Source organism: Oryzias melastigma, linkage group LG18, assembly GCF_002922805.2.
Source record: "Oryzias melastigma strain HK-1 linkage group LG18, ASM292280v2, whole genome shotgun sequence".
In the NCBI taxonomy this organism is placed as follows: Eukaryota; Metazoa; Chordata; class Actinopteri; order Beloniformes; family Adrianichthyidae; genus Oryzias; species Oryzias melastigma.
Window position 1 is genome coordinate 17601540 of NC_050529.1, and position 24605 is coordinate 17626144.

Below are 24605 nucleotides of genomic sequence, written 5' to 3' on the forward strand. Positions count from 1 at the left end.
TCGGACATGGGTGCCTGGCACAACTCGTCGTGTTGGGGGTGCGGACTCACTCTCTCTTGGTTCCAGTTTTGCTCTAAGATTTGACTAACAAAAAGAGCTCCTTTTGCTTCAGTTATAGATACAGAACACTCGGGTTGAGCGCTCGATTCCCCTTGCAGTCAGGTCAGATGATATAAGTGACTTAAGATTAGTTCCAAAGTTTGGTGTTTTCAGTGTTTTCCGGTGGCCGTCATCCATGGGGTGTCGTGGCACCGGGTTTTCGTGTGACAACTTCTGTAATTATTGTCGCCAGCATGGACACTGGAAGAATGAATGCTCTTACCTCCGGTCTCGACAGGGGATGCTGCCTGGTCAGTCGACCATGTATGCCTCATCAGCTTCTCGGGTTCTTTCTGAGCTGGTGAGGGGGTTCTGTCTGGACTGTAGCCTGTCTTGCTGTTCATTACGGAGGGTTCGTGTCTGTCGTTGGTGGTGGGGATCCGGTGCGCATGCAAATTTTGCGTGACACTGGAGCATCCGACTCCTTCATTGTCTCATCTGCTTTGCCATTTTCTGATCAGACTTTTGCAGGATCTGAAATGCCAGTGGTGGGGTCAAGTGTGGATGTTCTGCATGTGCGATGACATCGCCTAATGCTCAGTCCAGGGCGAAGTCTTGATGTGGGTGTGTCCGGCCTTGCCGGTTGACGGGGGTAGTGTTTGGGCTGATGTTCCACCTCCGGTTAAGGTGACTTGTACCTCCCAGGCTTGCGGTGCGTCTGATGTTTGTGCGGTAGGATCTTCTGCCATTTTTCCGGCTTGTGCTGTTACCTAAACGTTCTGCGAGTCAGGTAGAAAATGTAAGGCAAACCCAGATCTGATCTTGTGTTGCCAGTTGTTCCCTGGTCTGTCTCAAATAGCAACTTGGTGAAAGAGCAGATGTCAGATGCTGGATTGTGCAAGCTTCGGGACCTGGTTTGCCCCTCTGATGAGGTTAGGAGTCATTCTCAGTGTAATTTTTATCATAACGATGTCTTGATGTGGAAGTGGACCCCTTAACTAGTTGGTTTTCTGGGAGCTCCTCTATATCAAGTGATTGCTCATGAAAAGTTACAGGAAGCTGTTTTACAGGTTTCGCATGACCAGTCGGGCCACATGGGAGTGCGAAAAACATACAACCAGGTCCTGAGATATTTCTTCTGGCCGGGGTTGAAGAAGTCCATTACAGCTTATATCAAGTCTTGCCACACCTTTCAGCTTACAGGCAAGCCAAATTAGCCTTTAAAACCAGGCCCTCTCTTCCCGATTACGGCCGATGGCCCTCCTTTTGAGCATCTTCTTATTGATTGTGTGGGCCCTTTACCACCTTCTAAGTCGGGTGCTTCTTATCTGTTGACCGTCTGAACACGTGGTACCCAACTGCAAAGCTCAGGATAAAAGCTCCGCTTTGGCTCCTCAACGGAGTGTTTGGCATTTTGTGCAAAAATAAAACGGTTCTAAACGTTTAAACTGGCTTTGTCTCCCTGCTTCTTAGTTGTGGCCCAGAGCCAGGCATAACACCCACACATGTAAAGCCTTTCATTCTGTCATACTATTAGTGCAAAGATGAGATGACACCTGTGCTCAGTGTTTATGTTTTGCATGACCCCCCGCAGAGGCAGCAGCCAGGATCCCCCTACACCCACCACTGAGGCTGCTGGAGGATATCCGCCCGTCGTACAATCCCACCAAGCACCCAGACCCAGGCAAGCGGGATAATTGCAGAGGCCCCCTATGCCAGGGAGCAGGTAGGCACAGGGCCACAGCAAGTGCAGGCCCCAGCCTCAACCAGAAGAGCAGCTCCCACTGCGCAAGGAGGGCCAGAACAAGGGCCCACCCCGGAGTGCCCCCAACCCTAGACGAGCAGCCCACCACCACCCAGGAGTACTGAGCACTCCCCGCCCCACCCAGGATATAAGCCAGGGCCCCCAAAGGAGACCCAAACCTGCGCTCGAGATAACCACCCACCCCAGCCACAGGAGCCCCAGGGGAGAGCGGGGCAAGGGCTGCCCACCCCCACCCAGGAGAGGGACGCCAAAGAGAAGTGGGGCCGACCAGGCTCACACACTGATAGGTTGGAGAGGCCCAGCGCAAGGACCAGAACCCGCACCACCAAGAGATGGACACCCCCAGGTTCCGATGTGGTTTGATCCCCTGGACTAGGTCTTAAATATCAGGGAACCCTCTCCCTGCATGGAGAGGAAGCCGTCGGGCCGAGGGAACCGGCACCCAAGAGACATGGCCACCGGGCCCCCGACAGGAATGGGGTAAGGGAAAGAAGATCAAAGGTCCCATCGTCCTTGTGTAATGTATTTGTGTATTTGTGTGTGTGTTGGGATGTATAATTTGATGTGTTAGATGTGTGTACTAAAGGGTGCAGTTAAAATTGGTGAGTAAGGCACTGAGAGAATATCTTCAGATTACTCACAGCGATGTCCAATCACCCTCTCACCACATGTCTCTGGTGCGGTTAAAATTGGCAAGTAGGGCACAGAGAAGACATCTCCTGCTTGTGGCAGTGATATCCAAGCTGTCCCCCACCAAGGGTCCAACATGTCCAAGGTGCAATTATACTATTTCTTTATTGCAAGTTAGTAAAGTTATAAATTGGCCAATCAGGTGCCTCTCGTGGCGATTGTTAGCCATGTTTGATTTACAAGTTCTCCCAAGCCAACTTTCTAGTGGTAGGGGTGTGGACTTCCAACAAGCTCACTCCTGATTGGTGAGAGTGACTGCCATAAAAACATCGACACTTAGACCATTTTGGACCAATCACTTCTTAATGATGGTCTCTAGTTGCAACATGACAATAGTATCGCAAAAAAAATTGCAACTCAATTGACTTCATTTTTTTTGGAGGTAGTCACAAGTCATTTTCCATGGGAACATCACACTCACTGTCTAGTTCTCATTTACAATCATTAGGAGAAACATAAACCTGCTTTATACATCCTTTAATACCATTGTGGAAATTGGTGAAGTCTGTTGTGTTCACTACAACATCCGTAGTTTCGTTGGTGATGTCCCCAAACACGAGGTGTAGTCGAACGTTTCCTCCCAACGCCATAATGACTTCATCAAGGTCACTGGTGAGGGACCTGAATATTGCTGCAAAGAAGAGGACCAATTTGTCGCATTTAAAACAAGTATTCATTCTGATGAATAAACTTTATACAATTGTTTACATTTAAGTTAATTTTTGAAATAATTACAGCTATTCCATGATGTATTTCATAAAAGGCTAATAAATACGGCTATAGAGCCACTCTGACTTACCTTGGCCTGTGTGGTTCATACTTGAGCAAAGGTTTTTGTGCACTTCATAGTAAGTCTGTCAATGATAAGCAGCAAAAGTACGCATTATGCATTCAAAAATAGTCTGAAAACTTAAAAAAATTCTGAAAAGCAGTGAAAAGTGGAACTAAATGCAAACCTTCTCAGAGTCTGAATAATCGGGATGGATCACAATATTGATGGTGGAGAGAGACCCGGAAGTTGCAGATGATCCAAACTCAGTAATTGTCTTTGTCAGCACTTTAATAGCTTCTGTTAGAGAGTACTTCAGAACAATTCCGTGTCCAATGATTGGTATGGCCACTGAGCTAAAGCCCTGCTTTCCACAGAGGTCCAAACATGTCTGCAGGCCTTTGCTTAGAGCCTACAAAACAAAGGTGTTCACATTTTAAAATGGGATAGATGCTATATTTATAGTTGAATAAAAAATATTGATATAAAGTGCAACATGTATAAATAAGACAACAATTTAAGTAATATTTTGTGTTGTTCAGAAGTATTTTATGTTTGTTGAATACATTTTACAGAAAAAAATATTTCTGTGCTGAAAATTACTCTTCATTTGATTACAGTAAATTGAGACTCAATTCCCTCTAATGTTTATCCGTTACATAAGCTTCACTTGCTGACTTTCTTATACAGTCGCTTGTTATTATTCATACAACCTTTGCACATTTTCCTTCATTATTATCAGCAACAAGAATATATTTTTTGAAGAGATCAACACAAAATAGAAAATAATCCATGATTTCATTTTATTTACAAATAAAAAACTAAAAAGTGCAGTGTGTGAAAAATGTTCATCCCCTTTTCTTTACTTACAACTGATTATCTTCAGAAATTGATGATTGCCGACTGATATTTGACCTAATAACTAAATAAAGTCCACCTGTGTGTAATATAATTTAATATAATTCACAGCTTTTCTTTGACAGTTTTAATAGTTTGTTAAGAGAATACTGGGTACTAAACACCATCAAGTCTTAGAAACACATCAGACAGGCCAGGTAGAAAGTTGTGGAGAGATTTAAAGCAGAGGTTGACCATAAAAATATTTTTCAAGCTTTCAACATCTCATGAAGCACTGTTCAGTCCATAATCCGCAAGCTGACAGAGTATGGCACACCTGCAAACTTATTGAGATATGGTTGTCCACCTAAAGTAACAGGTCAAACAAGGAGAACACTGATCAGAGATGCAGTCAAGAGGCCCCTCGTGACACTAGATGAGCTGAAGTGTTTGAGTCGACTTACCCATGCCACCATCTCCTATTTATCTTCCTTTGCTTCCCCTTGTGGTGGAATAGCCTATTGCGGCCTGTTATGGTTTGGTGTTTTCTTTCATTTTTGTTTTGTGGTGTTGTGTTCTCGTACTTATGTTTTGTTCTCTTTTGTGCACAGGGTGACGTGGGGCAGGAGTCGTGGCCGTTCTCTAACTGGTGATGCTGCACACCTGCTCCCAATTTAAGCACCTTTAAAAGCCTCTCCCTGGCTCCTCCAACCTGCCAGGTTATTTCCCTTCCATGTGGCCTCCTAGTTCCAGTAGCAGCTGTTCCTGGTCAAGCCTCCTGTCTCCACTGCCAGCCTGCTCCTTAGTTTGTTTCCTTTTGTCAATATAATAAATCTTCACTGATCAACATCCAGTCTGGCTCTGCTCTGGGATCTGTCTACACACCCTGACACGGCCATTTCTTTAAATAACTATAAGTCACCACAGGAATGGGCTAGAAACACTTTTTTCACCAACATTTTAATATTTTTTTTTTCTTCATGACTGGACTGGATTAAACTATCGGCCAGGCCAGATGTGGCCTGCCCGATAGTTGCGTATGTTTGACACCCCTCCTCTAGCTCTAGCTGGGTTTATAATTTTATGGATCATCCATCACTTCAAACCCCAACATTGACAACTGTATTCCCCTTTGTGTTGGTCTTTCACTTAAAATTCAAAAAAATATATATTAATGTTTGTGGTCAAGGGGTATGAATAATTTTGTGGGCTAATGTACTTCTTAATGCTTTTCAGTTCCAGCTTGTTGTTTATACTAAATGTTGGTGTTAACTAGGGATACAACAATATTCAATATAAAACCGAACAGTTCGATACGCGTCCTATGGTTCGGTATGACATTTTTCACAATACGCATTTTATTTATTCAGTCCCACTGCGAGCTGCCTTTAGGGTGTCTATGTATTCATGTCTTTGTTGCCAAGCCTGTCTGCTCTCACTGTCCCCCTCCCTGCCAGAAACTACTTTGCCTCTCCCCCGGGAGGCAGAGCCCAAATGCCTAAAACAACCAGGACGGTCATAGCTGTGGCTGGCAACGTGCACGCTAACGCTTTCAGTGGGGAGTCCGTGCAAACGCGGGTAGAACAGAATGTCAGACTTCTACACGCATTTTCGTGGACTTTTCATTTCATGGCCGCTAAGTGCGCGGCGACGCAGCCAGTGTGTGAGCAGCTTTCGACTCGTGTTTGAAGACACGACACCAACACTAAAACCTGCGGTGTGAAGACATCTAGGGTTTGCTGTTGAATATAAGGGTCAGGGAGTGAAATGGGTTGACAAGAAATACAATATCTGCAAGATTTGCCTCATCTCTATATCTTACAATGTGGGGATCACGTCCAACATGACCGCCCACCTTCGACGTCATCACCCAGCCCTGTCACCCTCTAAAAGTAAACAACTAAGCAGGTAACACAATCAGAACATCCTAGATATATTTAAAAAGACTTACAGTGTTACCTCAGATAAACACAAGAAAATATCTGACGCCATCAGAGTGTTTATTGCTAAAGCTCTGCAGTCTTTTTTTCAGTGGTTGACAGGGGTTTTGTCATGTAATGAAAACAGTTGACCCACAATATAGTGTACCAGCATGTCCATATTTCACAGAAAAAACATATGTACTTGTGCTTTATGAACAAGTGCACAAAGTGATTGAAGACAACTTAGTATAAACTCACAACTTTCCACGTACAGCTGGACTCTCTCTCTGTAAATGTGCATTTAAGTGTTATCTGCAATAAGTCCCAAAAATCAGAAAAATTACAAAAATTAACTTGAAAAAAAATCTGATTTCTTTCTTTATTATGTTGTTTTTGTTTGCAAAAGAAATCATAATCTGTGGAATAGTAGGATTTCAGTGTTTTTTTTTTTTTCGTTCAATACGTACCGAACTGTGAGCAAACTGTATCATTGCATAGTGTTAACTGTGTAAATATAATTCAATTTTATCATTGTCTGACATTGTTTTTAGAATTTTTTTCTCTTTATGATTTAAAATTACCTGAACACTCTGTCCTCCAACACCATCCCAAGGCGAGCACTCTATGAAGAAGATCTTGGAGCATCCCAGAGATGGAGGTCCAGGGACCTGAAGAACTTCTCCAGGGTTGAGGACACGGTTTGCTGCTGTTGCGTCAAACTGAGACTGGAGAATGCTGCCCCCTTTTCTTAGCAATGATTTACTTATATTGTTGGAGTTAAGCTGATTCTTAACAACGGGAGCCACAAAAATATTCCCCTGTGACAGAAATGAGAATATGTTTGAACAAAAGTGTTCCCTTTTGGAGACAAAGTACTGCAAAACAAAAAAAACAAAAAATCCCAAACCTGTTCATCCTCTAGACGGCAAAGCCTGATCCTTAGATTTATTTGGCTGACTACTGGACCTCCAACAGATCTCCTGCTTTGTCTGTACAGGGATGGTCTGAGTGATTTCAGGTGTGTGGTGCTGTCTTGCTGTTGGGTCTTTACATTTGGGACTCCTTGCTGCTCCCTGATAATGACCTTATGGGAAGCCTCAACCAAATCTTTGCTAACTTTTCCAACTCCCTGGAAGTATCGCAGAGCCCCTGGCCCATTCAAGACCAAAGAGTCTACTGTTAGGTTGGCTAAAACAGGCTGGAGAGTCTTATGTGCATCCTTAACTTGACCCTCGGGACCACACAGAATCACACATGGATATGGGACATGTGATGTCCGTAGTTTGACACTGGGTATATTCACTCCAAGCTTGTTCAACATTTCATCAAAGCACTCCACAAGTTCTGGATCTGGCAGTTTGATCATCTCTTCAGCTGAGGCTTGATTCAACTGATAATCATGAAGAAACTCTTTAAGTTTGGTGACAACTGGTGAGTAGCCAAGAACTTCAAAGCTTGGGGGCAGTCTTTCAGGTAAAACAAGAGGAAGGTCTCAATTTGGAAAGTCTTCTCAAGTTCTTTTGTGTTTGCTTTGATGAATGTCTGAAAAGGAAAGAAATGTTGTTATTTCAAATATCTTTAACATATTTAAATGTCAGTCTGGATTGCATAGTTGTGTATTTGATGGCTGTCATAAAAACTTGAAACTCAACTTAAATCTTAGCTTTAGTGACTTTGGACTTCATTTGAACATTGATCTGATGGGTCAAAATGACCTTTCTGTCATGCCTGAGCTCCATTCAGCCCCTCCTTTCCCTGCCTTGCTGAGCTGCCCTGATTGCTCATCTGCCTCACCAATTCTGCCAGCTACTTATACCTTGCGTCTCCAGCCTTCCCCTGTCAGATTCTTCACGGCCTCAAAGTCCAAAGTCCGGATTCCTAATCCTGATCTGACATTCAGCCCTGAAATCCCTTTTCTGCCTTCAAGTCATCCTGCTCTGCCTGTTCTTGTCTGTCAGCTCACTGCGTTAATCTTCCAACCTGTATGCTTGCCTGCCAAGCTCCAACTCTCAGCCCCGGTCTCACCTCACCCCTAGACAATAAGACTCATCTGCAATAAAACTCTCAAACCTGCCCTCTGTTTTTGGCGCTTTTACTCGGGGTTCCTCTTAAAACTACCCTACACTTTAAGATTCCACTTATTAAAGAATAATCCATTCAACTATTTTCGAAAACAATTTTTAGACTTCATTAAATGCGTGAAACAATTAATTTGAGGAGAGGAACCATATTGGTTCTGTGTGTCCCACAGGTATTTTTAAGTAAAAGTTGCAGCAACCCTGACCTATGTATCACATTTATTGTAAAATTATTGATTCCAGGGAATGTATTTTTAAACAGTTGGGTTGGAATCAAATCTAAGAGATGATTTTAAAGTAGATAATTGCTATTTAGAGAGCTTAAGAGGACAAAAATGCAATTCTGTTTGGACAATCATTAAACCTGTGGTTCCTGAAAAGCTATCAGCTACAGGATGTGATCTCTGAAGATTGTATTTATTTGATAGAACTTGTTCTATTTGTAAAGAAGTTCATGAGGTCTTTATGTCAACATGGCTCAACAGAACTCTGGCTCTCAGTCAGTCTGGCCTCTGATAAGTTATTGTACATCAGAGGCTTTTGTACGGTGGCCCTGAAGAGCAAATCACACCAACAAATCAAGGCAAAAACATTTTGAAGATCACAACCACAATAAAAAAAGGAAAAAAGTTAAACAAAATTATAAAAAAAAAAAAAAACCCATTACATTTAAGAAAATCAAAACAACCAAGTCTAAAAGAAAAAATAAACCACATGAAACTGAAATGGTTTGTAAAACAGAAGTATTTTTTTCTATGTATTAAAATTAAATGTTAAAAAACATAAGAGACCAGAAAACGCTCTTGTTTGATCTTTGATTTTTGACCTGTGAGCATTTTCAAATGCATCTTTAATGTCCACATACAAGCAGGATAAGTGTTGTTGTTGACCTTCGATTTCTCCCAGGTCCCAACAACCAATCAGCCCTCACTGATTCCCACAGGTGGTTTGATATATTTTACTCCAGATGTCCTTCCTGACACAACCCTGTATGTTATCTAGGCTGGGGACCGGCACAGGGAGACCCAGTCATGGCCAGAAGTTTTGAGAATGACACAACGATTAATTTTTCCAAAGTCTGCAGTTTCATGGAAATTTATATATACTCCAGAATGTTATGAGGAGTGATCCATTCAACTGGAATTATTTGCATAGTCCCTATTTGCGTTGAAAATGAACTTTATCACTGAAACCACATTTCCACTGCATTTCAGCCCGACCACAAAAGGACCAGCTAATATAATTCTCAATAAAAGCTTTTGATACTTGAGAAATGCTTCTAATTATATGTCATTATACCATAGAAACACCTGGCAAACACCTAAAAATCCTGAAGGAACATGTAATATGTGTGACATTCTCAAAACTTCTGTAGACTGTAGAGACCTTGATCTAGGCAGTAGCCTGAAGGATCTTGCTTAAGGAGGAAGCTGGAACCTCATTGTGCTCAATGGGAATTGAACCAATCCAGCTGTTCTCTGGTTTCAAGAAATTAAGAAAGTGAAGTAGTAAAAGTGTCCAAGTGTGACATTTTATAATGCAAAAAAGGGTTTAAAAAAACTTATAACTTAATAATAATAATTTCATAATAATGCATTTTTTCCCAGTTTTCCAAACTTCAATTTTGTTATTTTTTTAAAAAGAAAGTTTCAAAAACCATGATAACAAAATCAATTTTCATTTTCTTTTTTATTCTGCAGGCACCATGCAAAAAAACATACTTAAAACTAAATAAACAAAAACACACAAAGCTTCCCTTTTGCTGAACTAAAGCTAATCTATCTTTAAATGTAAAAGAAATTATGCATAACACCATCATCCAATCAGTAATGCCCCATAGTTGTCACGTGTTTCCCCTGAGCTGATTGCCACTCCTCCCTGATGGGTTACACCTGTGTCTTTTGGTTCCTTTTTCACTCCCCTTCCTGTATATATATGAGTTTCTCCCCTCACTTTTTGTTTGTGAGGTTTGTCTTGTCACTTGATGCACCAAATGTTGTCTGCCATTTCAGGTTTAGTGTGGCTTATAGTTTTTTGGACTTTGACTTTAATAGACTAATCCTGTTTTTTTCCAGCTTTGAGCTCTTCCTTAGTTTTTGGTTTCTTATGTTATTAAAGACACCTTTTTTGGAGCTGATACCTGTCCTGCGATTGTGTCCACACACCCAACCCTGACAGTAGTTTCTTTTTTTTTGCTTCATTTTCTTATACATTTTGTTATGATTTCTAGAAATTACTATCCTTTTCTGAAAACGTATTTTCCAGATTTTGACGGAAGCCATAAAAGATAGTATGAGACATCGCTGATTGGATGGTGCTCTTTGTCTGTCATTTTATCCTAAAGTTATTTGGCATGAAGAGACACTGGATACGCTCCATACTATGTTGATGGCTGATCAGAAGCCTGTAAGGAGCTGCTGCTGCTCAGTCAGATGCAGATCTCCATTAGGAAGACAAATGGTGTGAGACTTCTTTTGCAAAACCCTTTCCTGATCTTCATAGGAGGAAGGTCACAGTAAAGTCTACAATCTCACAAAAAGTAACTTTTTTGCTCTTTATATCATTGAGTTTTGCTTACCTTCTTTCACCTTCAAGCAGATTCTAAAAGTGTTGTCCCCAATCTTCTGAATCTCGTCACATTCCTCTCCTCCTGAATCCCTCTTTTTTTGAAAATAAAGAGGAATCTTTCCTTTTTCTCTCTTGCTCAGATCTCTGGCTTAAAAAAAAAATAAAGGATGCAGGAATTCATCCATTTTATTTAAAAAAAGAAAAAAACAATTAAAGGAAGAGCTTTTCTCCCCCCAGGCTATCCCTGACTTCAACAACAGTTTTTGTTTCACTTTTGCTTCTGTGCCACTCCTTACTTATATCTATAAAACACACCTCAAAGCAGGCAATAAATGTAATTTATTTTAAAGATCACTTCCTTCTAATGTTTCTTTTCCAGGACAGAATTTCTTTTATCTAATAAACTATTTTCCTTTTTCTTATGGAGTCAACTTTTTATATGTTCTGGTCATATTTTGTGTTTTCACCTAGACATGAGGCCCCTAACCACACGTCCCGGGTTGAAAAGTATTTTGATGACAAAAAAAGAAAAAAATCAGCAGAACCAACCCCAAACACACCCCATACATGTCAGCTCACCCAAAGCAATTTTTAGCTGAAAATTCACAGCCAAAACCGCCAAAAGCAACACTGCTGACTGATCTGAGGTTTGTAACGCTACAATTTCCTCATGTATGTGCTAATATTATTTCACTTCCTCTAAAGGAGGGGCGGGCAACTCCAGGTCTCGAGGGCCGGTGTGTCTGCATGATTTCAAGATTTTCTACCCACACTCATGATTGATTACATGCTTCAGGTGTGTCCAGCCAATTAGAACATGCAAGAGCAGGAGATGTTGACAAACATGTAGGAATGTGGGCCTCAAGGCCTGGAGGAGCCTATCCTTGCTCTAAAGCACATATGTCAAAGTCAAGGCCCAGGGGCCAGATCCGGCCCTCCAGGTAAATATATTAGGCACTACAGATCTTTTTTTGTATTAAATGGCCAGTTTTAAATGACAAACAAAAATTATTTCTATCTGAATCTTTGTGTTTTTTTATCAGTTTTGTTGATTCTGATCTCCACCCCTAAAAAAAAAGGTATAAATGTTGATGATTTAACATAAATAATTTCAATTTTCAACCACCTTGTAAATATTCCCACACATAGCAATAAACATATTAAAACGTAAGATTTGTGGTTCGATTCCTGAATCGTTGAGCTTGATTCGTGAATCGAATCGGATCATCACCTAAGCAATGATCCACAGCCCTACTCAGAAGGTTGTATCCACACCTGAGCAGCGTGCTCACACAGATATCAGCATGGAGGAGAATCTTCTTCTATTTTATTTTTACAGCTCATTAGCACTTCTCCACCACCTACTATATGGAGAACCTTGGAGCAAAATGTCAAAGTTGTGCAAATCCCCCAAATCTTGCTCCAGGCTTTTTTGTTTCCATGACTCTGTTCCTTTGTCTGTCTGGGTGTCACATTAGTCCGACTGGGCACAAGCCGCATGATTCATTTCTTTTTCGTGATCATGTTAGTTAGACCCTTTCGTGCTTTGGTTGCTCTTTAAGAAGTTATTTATTGTCTTATTGCTTTTCAGTTCATTAGTTTTTTACCTCGCGGTACTTTATTTCTTAAATACACTTTCACAATACTACACGACTCGCCTTATGTCTTCCCACCTTATAGGGATTTTTTTTTTTCCTGCACCGAGTCTCACTCCAAGGTTTTATCAAAAGTTGGCAGTTCTGGAGAAGTTTGATCCAGCTGGATTTAATGTCGGCTTGGTTGGAATCTGCTCACTATTGGGGGCGTGTCTTTCCATTCTTAACTGTTTGCGTCTTGTAACAGCGGTGAGCGAAACTTTCTCAGTGAACTGCGGAGTTTCTGCAATTTTTTGATAACGCTGGTGGTCGTTGTTGTAGTAAGCTTATGTTGGACCCCATCCCAAAATAAAATATTCATTGGTTTCCTCCTTGTTGAATTTCTAATTGCAGACAGTTCCGTTTCGCTCCGCCCCACCAGGGGCACCTTACCCTGCATTATAGTCATCAGAACAAAGTTTGCTACATTTTTAGATATTTACATTTGCGTCCTTTTATTATGACCTCCACTTCAGGTTTTCCAAAACAAACCCCTTAAAAATGAGAGAGCTTGGAGTTGGGCTGTGAGCCTGGAGCTGGACTGAGAACTTGGTGCTGGGCTGTGAGCTTGGACATCGGCCCTGTGAGCTTGAAGTTGGACTAAGAGATAGGAGCTGGGCTGTGAGTTTGATGCTGTACTGAAAGCTAGGAGCTGGACTTAGAGCTTGGAGATGGACTGCTAGCCTGGTGCTGGGCTTGGAGAGCTTGGAGCTGGGCTGTTAAAGCCTTGAGCCGGGCTTGGAGAAGTGAGTCAGAGGGCCTGGAGCTGGACTGTGATATTGGCACTGGTCTAAGAGGAACACACGAACAGAAGCAGGAATCCCAACAGTTTAGGTTAATTTAAAGTACAAAGTGTCTTTGTTTTTCAAAGTGTTTGTCAATGTAGGTGTGTGTAGGATGGGAGGTATCATGACCATCCTCTAATAAGATCCAGTAGGAATTACTGTAGAAGTTGTTGATATTTTACAGACTTTAATAATGATTTCACAAAACTAAAATGTATTTTAATGTATTTTTGAAACTTTAAAGTCTAAAATAAAACTGTCTTGTACGAAAACTTGGATATCCTTTTTTTATTTATTTGGAATTGAAACAATAAAAAGGGGCAACATAAAAAGAAGTATTATGATAAATGACTACATACAAAGTTTTTTTGAATTCAGTCCAAACTTAAACTTGCACAAACAGCATTTTTACAGAATTACAAGAGTTAAACACAAACTGCAATAAAAGTCTTGTCTGAAAGAAAAATAAAGTAAGGATCCCTCAAAAATTCTTGCATTTCCTGTTTTATTTTACAATTACTTACTTTGTAAAAAAAATAAAAAAAATAAAAAAATTATCTACAAACTATTTGAAGAAGACTTCCCGGAAGGTGACGAGGTAATCTGGATAGGCTTGGTCATCATGGAACACAACATACATGCTGGGGTTGTATATATTGTCCACCACACTGTCACAGCGCTCATTGGGTTGTTGGGCGTTGCGTGGTGGAGGCACCTTCATTCCACTTTTGCCCTGAGCGTAGACGCCAGTCAGCACCCGAACCACAAACATCAGCTGAGAGCCGTCAGCACCTGGCTTGGAGTAAGTGCTTTGTGCTGAGTAAGACGCATTTACAGCAAAGTAGGTTCCTTCTCCATATACTGTCGCTGAAACAAAGAATAGAGGTCAAAAATGTAACTGTGATTGATGTATCCCCCATGTGCTGCTTTGAAAAATGCAATGTTAGCTTAGGGTTTTGTTATGAGGAATAACAGGTGTCAGATCACCTGCCTGTAATTTTTGAAGCTAATCTTGTGTGTGCGCTGCAGTTAAATCTAGCATGCCTCCTCGGAAATGTAGGACTCTTAATTCTTCCTCTGCCAGTGAGTTCTCATTTCCATTTAACCAGCTCATTACCCCCTCCCATACTGCTGATGTTGATGAGCTTAGTTCCTGGTTTCACTTAACTTGTACTACCATCCTGGACTCTTCGGCTCCTGTAAAGACAGTAAAGCCTAGATCTAAACATGAGCCCTGGCTCAACAACAGAGCCCGGGAAGCTCAGATAACTTGCAGGAAAGTTGAACGTAGATGGAAGGACAAGCTGCAAGTCTCTCTACAAATTTGGAAGGACTGTTGTAAATCTTTTCAGGCTACTGTTTGTACAGAAAGACAAGAGTATCAGTCTGGTGGAATCACTTCCAACCAGTACAATCCTTGAGTACTGTTTAAAAAAGACTCTGTTCTTAATGCTCCACAGGCAGGGTCATTGGAAGCTTCTTCTGATGTCTGCAACAACTTCCTTGATTTCTTTATTGACAAGGTAACAATCATAAGGGCTGCCGTTACTTCTCCTTCTGCTGACCCCTCGACCCCTGTACCTTGCTCAGCCACTTTTGAAATGTTTGAGTCGGTGCCACTTTCCCTTTTAGATAAGTTAGTTAAACAAAGTAAGCCATCGGGCTCTGTCCTAGATCCCATCCCTCCTAAGTTATTTAAAGAGGTCTTCCCTACTGTGGCTCAGACCGTCCTTGCCATTATTAACACCAGTCTGGCTACTGTTGCTGTCCCTGTCATTTTTAAACATGCTGTCGTTCAACACCTGCTTAAAAAACCTAGCCTAGACAGCTCTGTGTTGGCTAACTTCAGACCCATCTCCAGGATGCTTTTAATTTCAAAACATTTTGAGAAAGTGGTCTGGCTGCAGCTGGAGGAATTTTTGAGTCTTAATGGCATCTTTGAAGTCTTCCAGTCTGGTTTTAGAGCCCGCCACAGCACAGAATCAGCATTACTGATGGTCAGTAATGACATCCTCCTGGCCACTGATGCTGGAGATCATGTGGTTCTGGTTTTGCTAAATCTATCAGCTGCATTTGACACAGTGGACCACTATATCCTAATATCTAGGCTTCAGAACCTGGTGGGGATCCGAGGTACCACTTTAGATGGGCTTAGGTCTTACTTAACAGGACGGACGATGTGTGTTGATCTTGATGGTTTTAAATCTAGAACAGCTGGGGGTGTCTTTTGGAGTCCCACAGGGTTCAGTTTTAGGGCCACTTCTGTTTTGGATATATCTTCTACCATTAGGGTCAATTCTGAGAAGGCACAGGGTTTTTTTTCACCTGTATGCTGATGAGAGTCAGATCTGCCTGCCATCAAAAAAGATGGACGGTTCCTCGGCTAGCCCGCTTTTATCATGCCTTTCAGATATTAAGGACTGGTTGGCCCTAAGTTTCTTGAGCTTCAATGAGAACAAAACAGAAGCACTTGCGTTTGGACCAAATGATCTCAGAGGATCATCTCCAATCAATCTGGGTTATTTGACAGACTTTTTAAAGTCAACTGTTTCTAATTTAGGTTTGAAGTTTGATAGTCATTTTAAGCTTGATCACCAGGTCAGCTCAGTGGTGAAAAAAAGCTTTTTTAATCTTCGGCAACTCTTCAAGGTGAAAACCCTTTTTATGTTCAGCACATTTTGAAACAGTAATCCACGCCTTTATCACGTCTCGGCTGGATTACTGTAACTCACTTTACCTTGGACTTAGTCAGACATCTCTCTCACGCCTCCAGCGTGTTCAAAATGCAGCTGCTCGCCTCTTGGTTGGAGGATGTAAGAGAGACCACATCACACCAATTTTAGCATCACTCCATTGGCTGCCAGTACATTTTAGAATTAATTTTAAGACTCGTTTATTTGTTTTTAAGTCTTTACACGGTCTTGCCCCACTGTACCTCTCTGAGCTGCTATCTCCTTATTCGCCTGCTCGGTGCCTCAGATCAGCTGACCAGCTCCTTCTGAAGGCACTGAGGTCCAGGCGTAAGCTCAGAGAGGACAGAGCTTTTGGGGTTGCTGGCCCCAGGCTCTGGAATTCTTTGCCATTGTTTATCAGAGAAGCACCGTCCCTGTCCGTTTTTAAAACCCGTCTAAAGACTCATTTTTATGCCCTGACTTTTAACGCAATGTGAGACTCCTGCTGTTTGTACTATTATTTTACTGCTTTTATTATCTTATTAATTATTTTTATTGTTTTTATTTATCTATTTATCTTGTCTTAGTGTGACTGTCTTTTGTCTTTGGTGTTCAGCACTTTGTTCAAGCTGCCTGCTCTGTGAAAGTGCTATATAAATAAAGCTGAGTTGGGTTGAGATGAGATTTGTGCTTTTACTCATTAGTGTTATGATAGCAAAAGACAATTGAATTACTTTTAAAGTTAAAACTATCAACAGAAGAATGCAGAGTTTCATTAAAAAAAAAAAAAAAAAACTTTTGTTAGGAGAATTACCATTTTGTCCTGCGAAGCGTCTGTTGAATCCAGTTTTCATGATGGAATTACAGTTTTCGTGGGTTGTCCCGTGGTAAAGAGTCTTTTCCCTTTCTCCTCCAAGCGTTTTGTTCTTAAAGGCTATGTGCTTCTTTTGTGCTTCGTAGGCCCGTCGCAGATGAATGTTCTGTAAGCGCTCGATCTAACAGGAAAATATTGGGACAAAAAACAGCTGGCAAATTAAAATTGTACCAAGAAACACGATGCTGATTTGAAAATTATTCAGGTGCATGAAAATTAATATTAAAATGAATATTTTCCTTTTTGAATTGTTATTGATTCTTGTTTGTGCACAAATTTAATTTACACTTGATGATCTTGCAAGAAATACAAGGAATTTGGAAAACTCCGCCTGCACTCTTCAGTACCTGGTGTATATCTCTGAGTCACAATGGTTAAGGTTTTGATTAAAGATGTCCTGGATCAATTTTAAGTCAATAAATTGAATCGTTCAAAATGAACCAATATTGACAATGAATTGTGTCATCAACCTCAATTATGATATGAATTGAATTGTCTTTAAAACTAATCATTACCCGTTTTTGCTTGATTTTAAAATTCATTTCAACCTGAAAGTAAATTAAACATTATGGCATATCTAATGCAAACAAATTAGGCATACAATGGTTTGTGTAATTATAGTTGTGCTCATTTGTTTACATACTGTATAAGAAATTGTGATTTCTTGATCATTTTTAATAAAATATGAATGATAATGCATTACGTTTTTTTCACCTATAGTTAGTAGTTGGGTGAAGTACTTTATCACATTAAAAACAGAAACTACCCAAATGACCTAGTTCAAAAGTTTTTATACCAATTTGACATGCACACTCACTAAGAGGGTTTAAATGACATCTAAAAGTAACCATCTTCACCTGTGACTGGTTTGCCTGTAGTCAATGAGTGTGCACTAAAAAATTTGGAGTTTCTGGGCTCCCAACAAACTCTTGAAGCTTTCATCCAGTTCTGCACTTCTGAGTCATGGAGAAAGCTGAACAGCTACCATAAGGTCTACGGGAAAAGGTAACTGAACAGTACAAAATAGGAAAGGGATATAAGGAACTGAAAATGCCAGTTAGCCATGTTCAAACTTTGGACAAGAAGTGGAAAGTGAAGGAGTCTGTTGAAACCAAACCACGGTCACAAAAAATTCTCTAAATTGTGATCCAGGACTCTCTAAAATACTGTGGAATTAATGTTTTTGTTTAAGGTGTAAAATAAGGAGGCACCTGAAGATTGATTACAACAGAAAAAGGTGAAGGTTCTGGAGTGGCCGGATCAATCTCCTGACTTCAATATTATGGCGCCTCTCTGGGGAGATCTCAGACAGACAGTTCAAGTAAGACAGCCCAAGAATATAAAGGAACTTGAGGTTTTCTGCCAAGAAGACTGGGCTGCTTTACCATTAGAGAGAATAAAGAACTTCATCCACAAGAGACTTCAAGCTGTTATTAATGCAAAAGGAGACAATAAGAACTACGTTTTGTCAGCTTTTGAACATGGTGAATTGGGAAGTTTCTATTGCTATTATGATCTAAAAAGTGTTAACACAATGAGTTTAGTTTTGTGTATTAATGGTCAGAGATATATACAAATGTGTAGGCTTGGATGGTCACTGACCTTTATTACAGTTTGTCTTGCAGTCCTTTTAAAAGACTCCTTTACAAGTTTGTACTCTGTAGAAGATTGTCTTAGTGGAACCACTTTCATGGACTCATTTGCAGTCATGCTATCCCAGTATAGAGGAAAGCTAAAGTCTGAAATTCATGGAAGGAAACAGAAACAGGGGGTCACAAACAAACATAAACTGGATTACATGTCCAATTACAACAGCAAGGTATATCATGTGCATGGTGTAGTTTTCATTTTGTTTTTTGCTTCTCTCACCTGCCAGATTTTCGAGACGCTTCAGTTTTGTCTTCTGTCCAGTTGCAGTTGCCTCCATCTCTTCCAGATTTACTTGCCATGTGACACCCTGGGCATCCTCTATTCCTGCTGCGATATCTCTCTTTTCCAGATTGTAGTTTGATATTTTTGGTAATCTTTGCCAGTTGCCTCTTTGGTCCAAGATGCACCACATTACACGATTATACAAATCTTCCTCCTCTCTAACTCTCATCTCAATTCTCAAACTGCCTTGAAGACAGGATTGAATCATCATCATCAACTGGGTAACTCCATCTTTTAGTCCAGTCACTGTTAGGCCACCTGATGGGTCCTCCTCTATGAACAGACCCTCAGACTCAACCAGCTGCTTGAAGGCCTCAACGTCTTCCTGGGTGAGGACTTCCATGTCTTCTTTGCTGATGGTTTGAGTGGAACACACTGTCTCGTACAGGCTCTTCAGCTTTTTCATGGCATCATCAACTGTATCTTTACCAAGACCAATGAACTTGAAGGTGGACTGCTGACTTCCTGAACTTATATTGGTAAGTTTCAGGTCTGTGATCAGAGGAGGTGACTGTTGTCGTACCTGAGGCATTGCAGGTGCTGATACAGCAAGAGAGATATACCATGTCAGAGAAAATCAAGTAAAGGAAAATTTTGAAAAAAAGAGAAACAAGAAGTTATGGATTTTACCTTTCCTAGTAATTGGGGAAAACATCTGCATTGCTCTCTCTTTGAACGCCAGAAAAACTTTAATCCTATTCAGGATAATGTGGATGCAGGTGAGTTTACGAAGATTCCTGGATGAAGTTGCAGTTTTGATTCCACGAAGGACTGCACCTGCTGCAACCCCGGGGTCCAACCCACCAGCCCCTGGACACATAGTTTATTTTCTATTAATTTGTTAATAGTTTTGGATTTTAAATTAAATCAAATCTCGCAGACGTCAGTCTACATACCAGCACAGATGGCAGGAATGGCCACAGATTCAAACCCATACTTCTCACACTGATATATGATGTTGCACACAAGTTTCTCAACGAGACTTGCATCTCTTTCTCCGCAAACATGAAAAAATGCTTTACAAGGGAACTGCCCAGACTGGGACACAAAAATGTCTCCACGGTTCACTTTGGCTGCATAAAAACGCAAAAAGTTGAATTTAGTTGTTGATACGGAATTTCTTGTTTACTGTGTAGTAGTTCTTGCTTCTTACCTGCTTTCAGTTCTGCCTCCACCTGCGGTCCAGCCAGTGTTAGGATGTTTTTGCACACCCCCTCTAAGTGATGAAAAGAAGTAATCATTTGAAAGTAGACACCAAAGACTTAAACATGTTCAGAGTCACACCTTGGTCAAGCACAAATAACTTCCATGTTCTGGAGGGAACATTTTTTAGCGGTTACACATGTGAAAATTTTTTGAATTGCACTTTAAAAGTAAAACAACATCATAGCACACAAAACATTTTGCACTGAAATGATTGACTGTATATCTGTAGATCTGCAATGAGTGACTCTTCCCCCCTCCAAACAGGAAGTACCTGCTGGCTCCAAGAAGGCAAAATCTTAGAAACATCTATTGAGGAATAAACATATATTACTTAATCATTATAAATGGTAAATGGCATATACTGATTGTTTTGTTTCTATTGTCCTTCGTGCCTTGCTCAAAGACATTATGACACATGGGCAGACAAGGCAGGAACCGAACTTGCAATCTTCCAATCAGAGGTCAACCGTCCTACCTCTGCACCATAAGCCCAATCTATGTATTGGTCTGATTGGTGAGTGACTGCCATAAAAACATTGATATTGATCAGTCACAGCTTAATGATTTCTGGCTACAACATGATAATTGTCAAATTGCAAAACAGTTGCAACTCACTTGACATCCTCTTGTTGGAGGCAGTAGCAAGTCATTTTCTATGGGTAACATCACACTCACTGTCTAGTTCTCATGTACAATCAATAGGAGAAACATAAACCATAAACTTGCTCTATACATCCTTTAATACCATTGTGGAAATTGATGAAGTCTGTTGTGTTCACCACAACGTCTGTAGTTTCGTTGGTGATGTCCCCAAACACGAGGTGTAGTTGAACGTTGCCTCCCAACGCCATCATGACTTCATCAAGGTCACCGGAGAGAGACCTGAATATTGCTGACAAGGAGAGGACCAGTTTGTCATATTTTAAACAAGTATTCATTCTGATGAATACATATTTTACAATTTTTACCTTTACATTACTTGTTTATATCATCACAGTTTTACCTTGATATACTTCATAAAAGGATAATAAATACGGCTATAGAGCCACTCTGACTTACCTTGGCCTGCGTGGTTCATACTTGAGCGAAGGTTTTTGCTGACTTCATGGTAAGTCTGTCAAAGAAAGCAGCATAAGTAAGCATTATGCGTTTAAAAATAGTCTGATTAAATTCTGAAAAGCAGTGAAAAGTGGAACTAAATGCAAACCTTCTCAGAGTCCGAATAATCAGGATGGATCACAATATTGATGCTGGAGAGAGACCCGGAAGTTGCAGATGATCCAAACTCAATAATCTTCTCTGTCAGCACTTTAATAGCTTCTATTAGAGAGTACTTCAGAACAATTCCATGTCCAATGATTGGTATGGCCACTGAGCTAAAGCCCTGCTGTTTACAGAGGTCCAAACATTTCTGCAGGCCTTTTCTTAGAGCCTACAAGACAAAGACATTTTCACATTTTAAAATTAGATAACTATTTTCATAGTAGGGTAAAAATATTGATATGAAGTGCAAAATGTACAAATAAGTCCAATGTTTTGTTTAAAAGTATTTTATGCTCATTTAATATTTTTTACCAAAAAAAATTGTTTTCTTTCTGTTCTGAAAATTACTCTTCAACTGATTACAGTAAATTGAGACTCAATTCCCTCAAATGTGTATAAATTACATAAGCTTCACTAGTTAACATTCCCGAGGTGCTTTCACACCGAACGCGATTCGAGTTATAAATTGGCGTGGCGTCCCCCTCTTTCACCACACGGCGAATTTGATGCTCGCCGCCTGTCAAAAATGTGTTTATGACGCCTCGGCCGCATGTGGAAGGAACTACCCTGTCATGGTGCACCTGTGCTCCTGCTCCACCTCCTGATTGTCCCCAGCTGTCGGCACTCATCATCTTCACCTGTCTACTTAAGAGGAGCCTTCCCCAGCATTCATCGCCAGTTCGTTCCCTTACCAGGTGCAGTATCCTGGCCTCTAATGTTTAAATGCTTATGCTGTTACAAGACTTTTCTACGTCTCAACGTAGAAAACCTCTGTCTCCAGATCTCTGTCATCCACGTGCCGACCTGGGTCCAGCTACGTTTCGTCTACTCTGCCACGCCAAGTTTGCTCCTCGCCACGCACCATCTGCTGCACTCACCTGGTTGTTCACCCTGCTGCTCCAGTCCACCACAGATCTTCATTCTCCATCTCAAGTCTGCAACTCCATTCAAATCCCGGCTGCAGCTCCACACTCTCCATGGACAATAAATACTTTCTTACTACTTCTGCCTCTCGTCCTCCTTCCGGGTTCCAGCGTCTGGGTCTATCTCGCCACGTTACCATGACAGAACGAACTGGCCATCCTCCAGATCCAGCTGACCCGGAAGGTCTACGTCTCGCTGTCACTCAACAAGGCATCCTCCTGGGTTGTCAGGCCGACGCTCTACAGCAACTATCCTCAGCACAGCAGGACATGTTTCGCCGAATCGACAACGTCTCACAAGCTGTTATGGATCTAACGGGTCAGTTAGCTTAGCTCTGTCCCCAACCCCGCGACTTCCGCAAACAGGATCCGCAGCGGCAGCCACTTCCGCTACGTCACACGAAAACATCCGCCTTCAGTCGGAAGCCTTCCACGGGGAGGTTGAAGTCTGCGGCGGTTTTCTGCTACAATGCCAGCTCATTTTTCAACAAGCACCAAGATACTACCAAACGGATCACAGTAAGATCACTCTAATTATTAACTCGCTCAGGGGCAGAGCTTTACAGTGGGCACAAGCTTACCTGTTCGCCCACCCTATTTCCCGTTTACCGTTAGACCACTTCTTAGCAGAATTTAAACTGGTTTTTGACCAGCCTCGTAAGGAGGATGAAGCAACACGTTGCCTGCTGGGCCTCAAGCAAGGTAAATGCACCGTCGCAGACTATGTTATAGACTTCCGTATCCTGGCTGTTGAAGCGGGTTGTGCCAGATAAAGCACTAAAAGGAATATTCTATCAATCCCTGAATGAGTCTATCAAAGATCATTTATGCTCGCAACCTGAAGCCCGCTCATTTGAAGAACTGGTTTCCGCTGCATTACGTTCAGATGTCCGTTTAAAAGAGAGACAAGCAGGGAGACATCCCTCCTCACACAGAACTGTGCTTGCTCAATGTCCTCTTTGTTTAAAAGGCAGGACCCCCGCTAGAAGACAGGCCGCGAGAGGGTACCCTGGAAGTCTCCCCCTGCAGGAACTTCCTTATGCTACCTGTCAAGATTTGTTTACGGACCAAATGTCACAAAACCCAAGCACTGGTGGATTCAGGTGCGGAGCAAAGCTTCATCGAACAAGACCTTGTGTCTCAGTTGTCCATACCCACCGAACCTTTGGACTCGCCCGTCAAGGCTGCTGGTTTCGGTGGTCAACATCTATCTTGCATCACCCATGGTACTCGCCCTGTCCTTCTAATAACCTCAGGTAACCACAGAGAACAAGTGCAGCTTTACATCACTCAAATCCGTCAGCATCCCATCGTGTTAGGTTTTCCATGGCTCCAATGACACAACTCTCAGGTTAATTGGGTTCAACGACAGATCACTGACTGGAGTGATTTTTGCCTGGCCAATTGTCTCCAGTCAGCCCTCCCCTCTGTTAAACCACGTCTGTCTGACTGTAAAGACACTATTGATTTATCCAAGGTACCCAGTTGCTACCACGATCCCAAGCCAGTTTTTAGCTAAACCAAGGCATGCTCCCTGCCACCCCACAGACCTTACGATTGCTCCATTGAGCTGCTCTCAGGGGCTAGTCTTCCTAAGGGTCGTCTGTTTAACCTGTCCAGTCCCGAAAAAAGAAGGCATGGAGAAGTACATTCAGGAGGCCCTTTCCTCTGGTCTCGTCTGGATTCGTCCCTCTTCTTCTCCTGTGGGAGTGGGGTTTTTCTTTGTTGGCAAAAAGGATGGCACACTGCGACCATGCATTGATTATCGAGCACTAAACCAAATCACTATCAAGAACAAGTACTCGTTACCCCTCCTCTGCTCGGCTTTAGACTCTGTACAGGATGCCCAAGTCTTTTCCAAGCTTTACTTAAGAAATGCCTACCATCTGGTCCGGATAAAGGAAGGTGACGAGTGGAAGACTGCATTTAACACACCCATGGGACATTTTGAATACCTAGTTATGCCGTTTGGGCTAACTAATGCTCCAACAGTCTTCCAGCACCTAGTAAATGATGTTCTCCGGGACTTTATTAATCGATTTGTTTTCGTCTATTTAGATGAAATCCTAGTGTACTCCCGTGATCTTGATCAACATAAAATCCATGTCCGTCGTGTGCTGGAACGTCTTTTAGAAAACCAGCTCTATGTTAAAGCCGAAATGTGTGAGTTCCATGTTTCCACCATCTCCTTCCTGGGGTATATTTTTGTGGTTGGGCAAATACGACCCGACCCATCTAAAATTGACGCTGTTGCCAAGTGGGAGCCTCCTTACAGTAGTGGGGTTTGCCAATTTTTACAGAAGGTTTATATGGAACTTCAGCCAGATCGCTTCTCCATTAACCAAGTTAACATCTTCACTGTGGACTCCTGAGGCCCAGAAGGCATTTGACACCCTAAAGACCTACTTTGTCTCAGCTCCCATTCTCATACAACCAGACCCCCACTTCCTGCGTCATGCCAAGACTGAGATAAATTTATGTCAGTGTCAAGGCCAGACACACCGTTTCTGTACTTGTCACTAACAGGAGGAATGTAATCTGCCCAAAACGCAAACAAAGAACTTTAAAAGAGGTAAACATTTCCTCTGCGCCTTTCCAGAAACAGAAGGTAAATGAAAATAATATTACTCCTAGACCTCTCAAGTTAG

The 24605-nt window shown here is 41.6% G+C and overlaps 2 protein-coding genes across 2 annotated transcripts in view; both read right to left on the reverse strand.

The window, feature by feature from the left end:
* The window catches only part of LOC112156467 (protein mono-ADP-ribosyltransferase PARP14-like), a 32084-nt gene extending 21126 nt beyond the window's left edge, over nucleotides 1-10958 (reverse strand). Inside the window, exons 1-6 of the mRNA XM_036216719.1 lie at nucleotides 10679-10958; nucleotides 6930-7564; nucleotides 6604-6840; nucleotides 3451-3675; nucleotides 3294-3348; nucleotides 2979-3125 (exon numbers count right to left, since the gene is read on the reverse strand). Of these exons, the coding sequence (XP_036072612.1) occupies nucleotides 2979-3125; nucleotides 3294-3348; nucleotides 3451-3675; nucleotides 6604-6840; nucleotides 6930-7388 (1123 nt within the window). The 5' untranslated portion in view covers nucleotides 7389-7564; nucleotides 10679-10958. The remainder of the gene's footprint in view (nucleotides 1-2978; nucleotides 3126-3293; nucleotides 3349-3450; nucleotides 3676-6603; nucleotides 6841-6929; nucleotides 7565-10678) is intronic.
* Nucleotides 10959-13427: 2469 nt separating this feature from the next.
* Nucleotides 13428-24605, reverse strand: part of LOC112156291 (protein mono-ADP-ribosyltransferase PARP14) — a 19098-nt gene continuing 7920 nt past the window's right edge. Inside the window, exons 2-11 of the mRNA XM_036216721.1 lie at nucleotides 20979-21203; nucleotides 20831-20885; nucleotides 20517-20663; nucleotides 19719-19781; nucleotides 19462-19638; nucleotides 19196-19375; nucleotides 18503-19105; nucleotides 18236-18372; nucleotides 16574-16754; nucleotides 13428-13954 (exon numbers count right to left, since the gene is read on the reverse strand). Coding sequence (XP_036072614.1) covers nucleotides 13653-13954; nucleotides 16574-16754; nucleotides 18236-18372; nucleotides 18503-19105; nucleotides 19196-19375; nucleotides 19462-19638; nucleotides 19719-19781; nucleotides 20517-20663; nucleotides 20831-20849 — 1809 coding nt within the window. The 5' untranslated portion in view covers nucleotides 20850-20885; nucleotides 20979-21203 and the 3' untranslated portion in view covers nucleotides 13428-13652. The remainder of the gene's footprint in view (nucleotides 13955-16573; nucleotides 16755-18235; nucleotides 18373-18502; nucleotides 19106-19195; nucleotides 19376-19461; nucleotides 19639-19718; nucleotides 19782-20516; nucleotides 20664-20830; nucleotides 20886-20978; nucleotides 21204-24605) is intronic.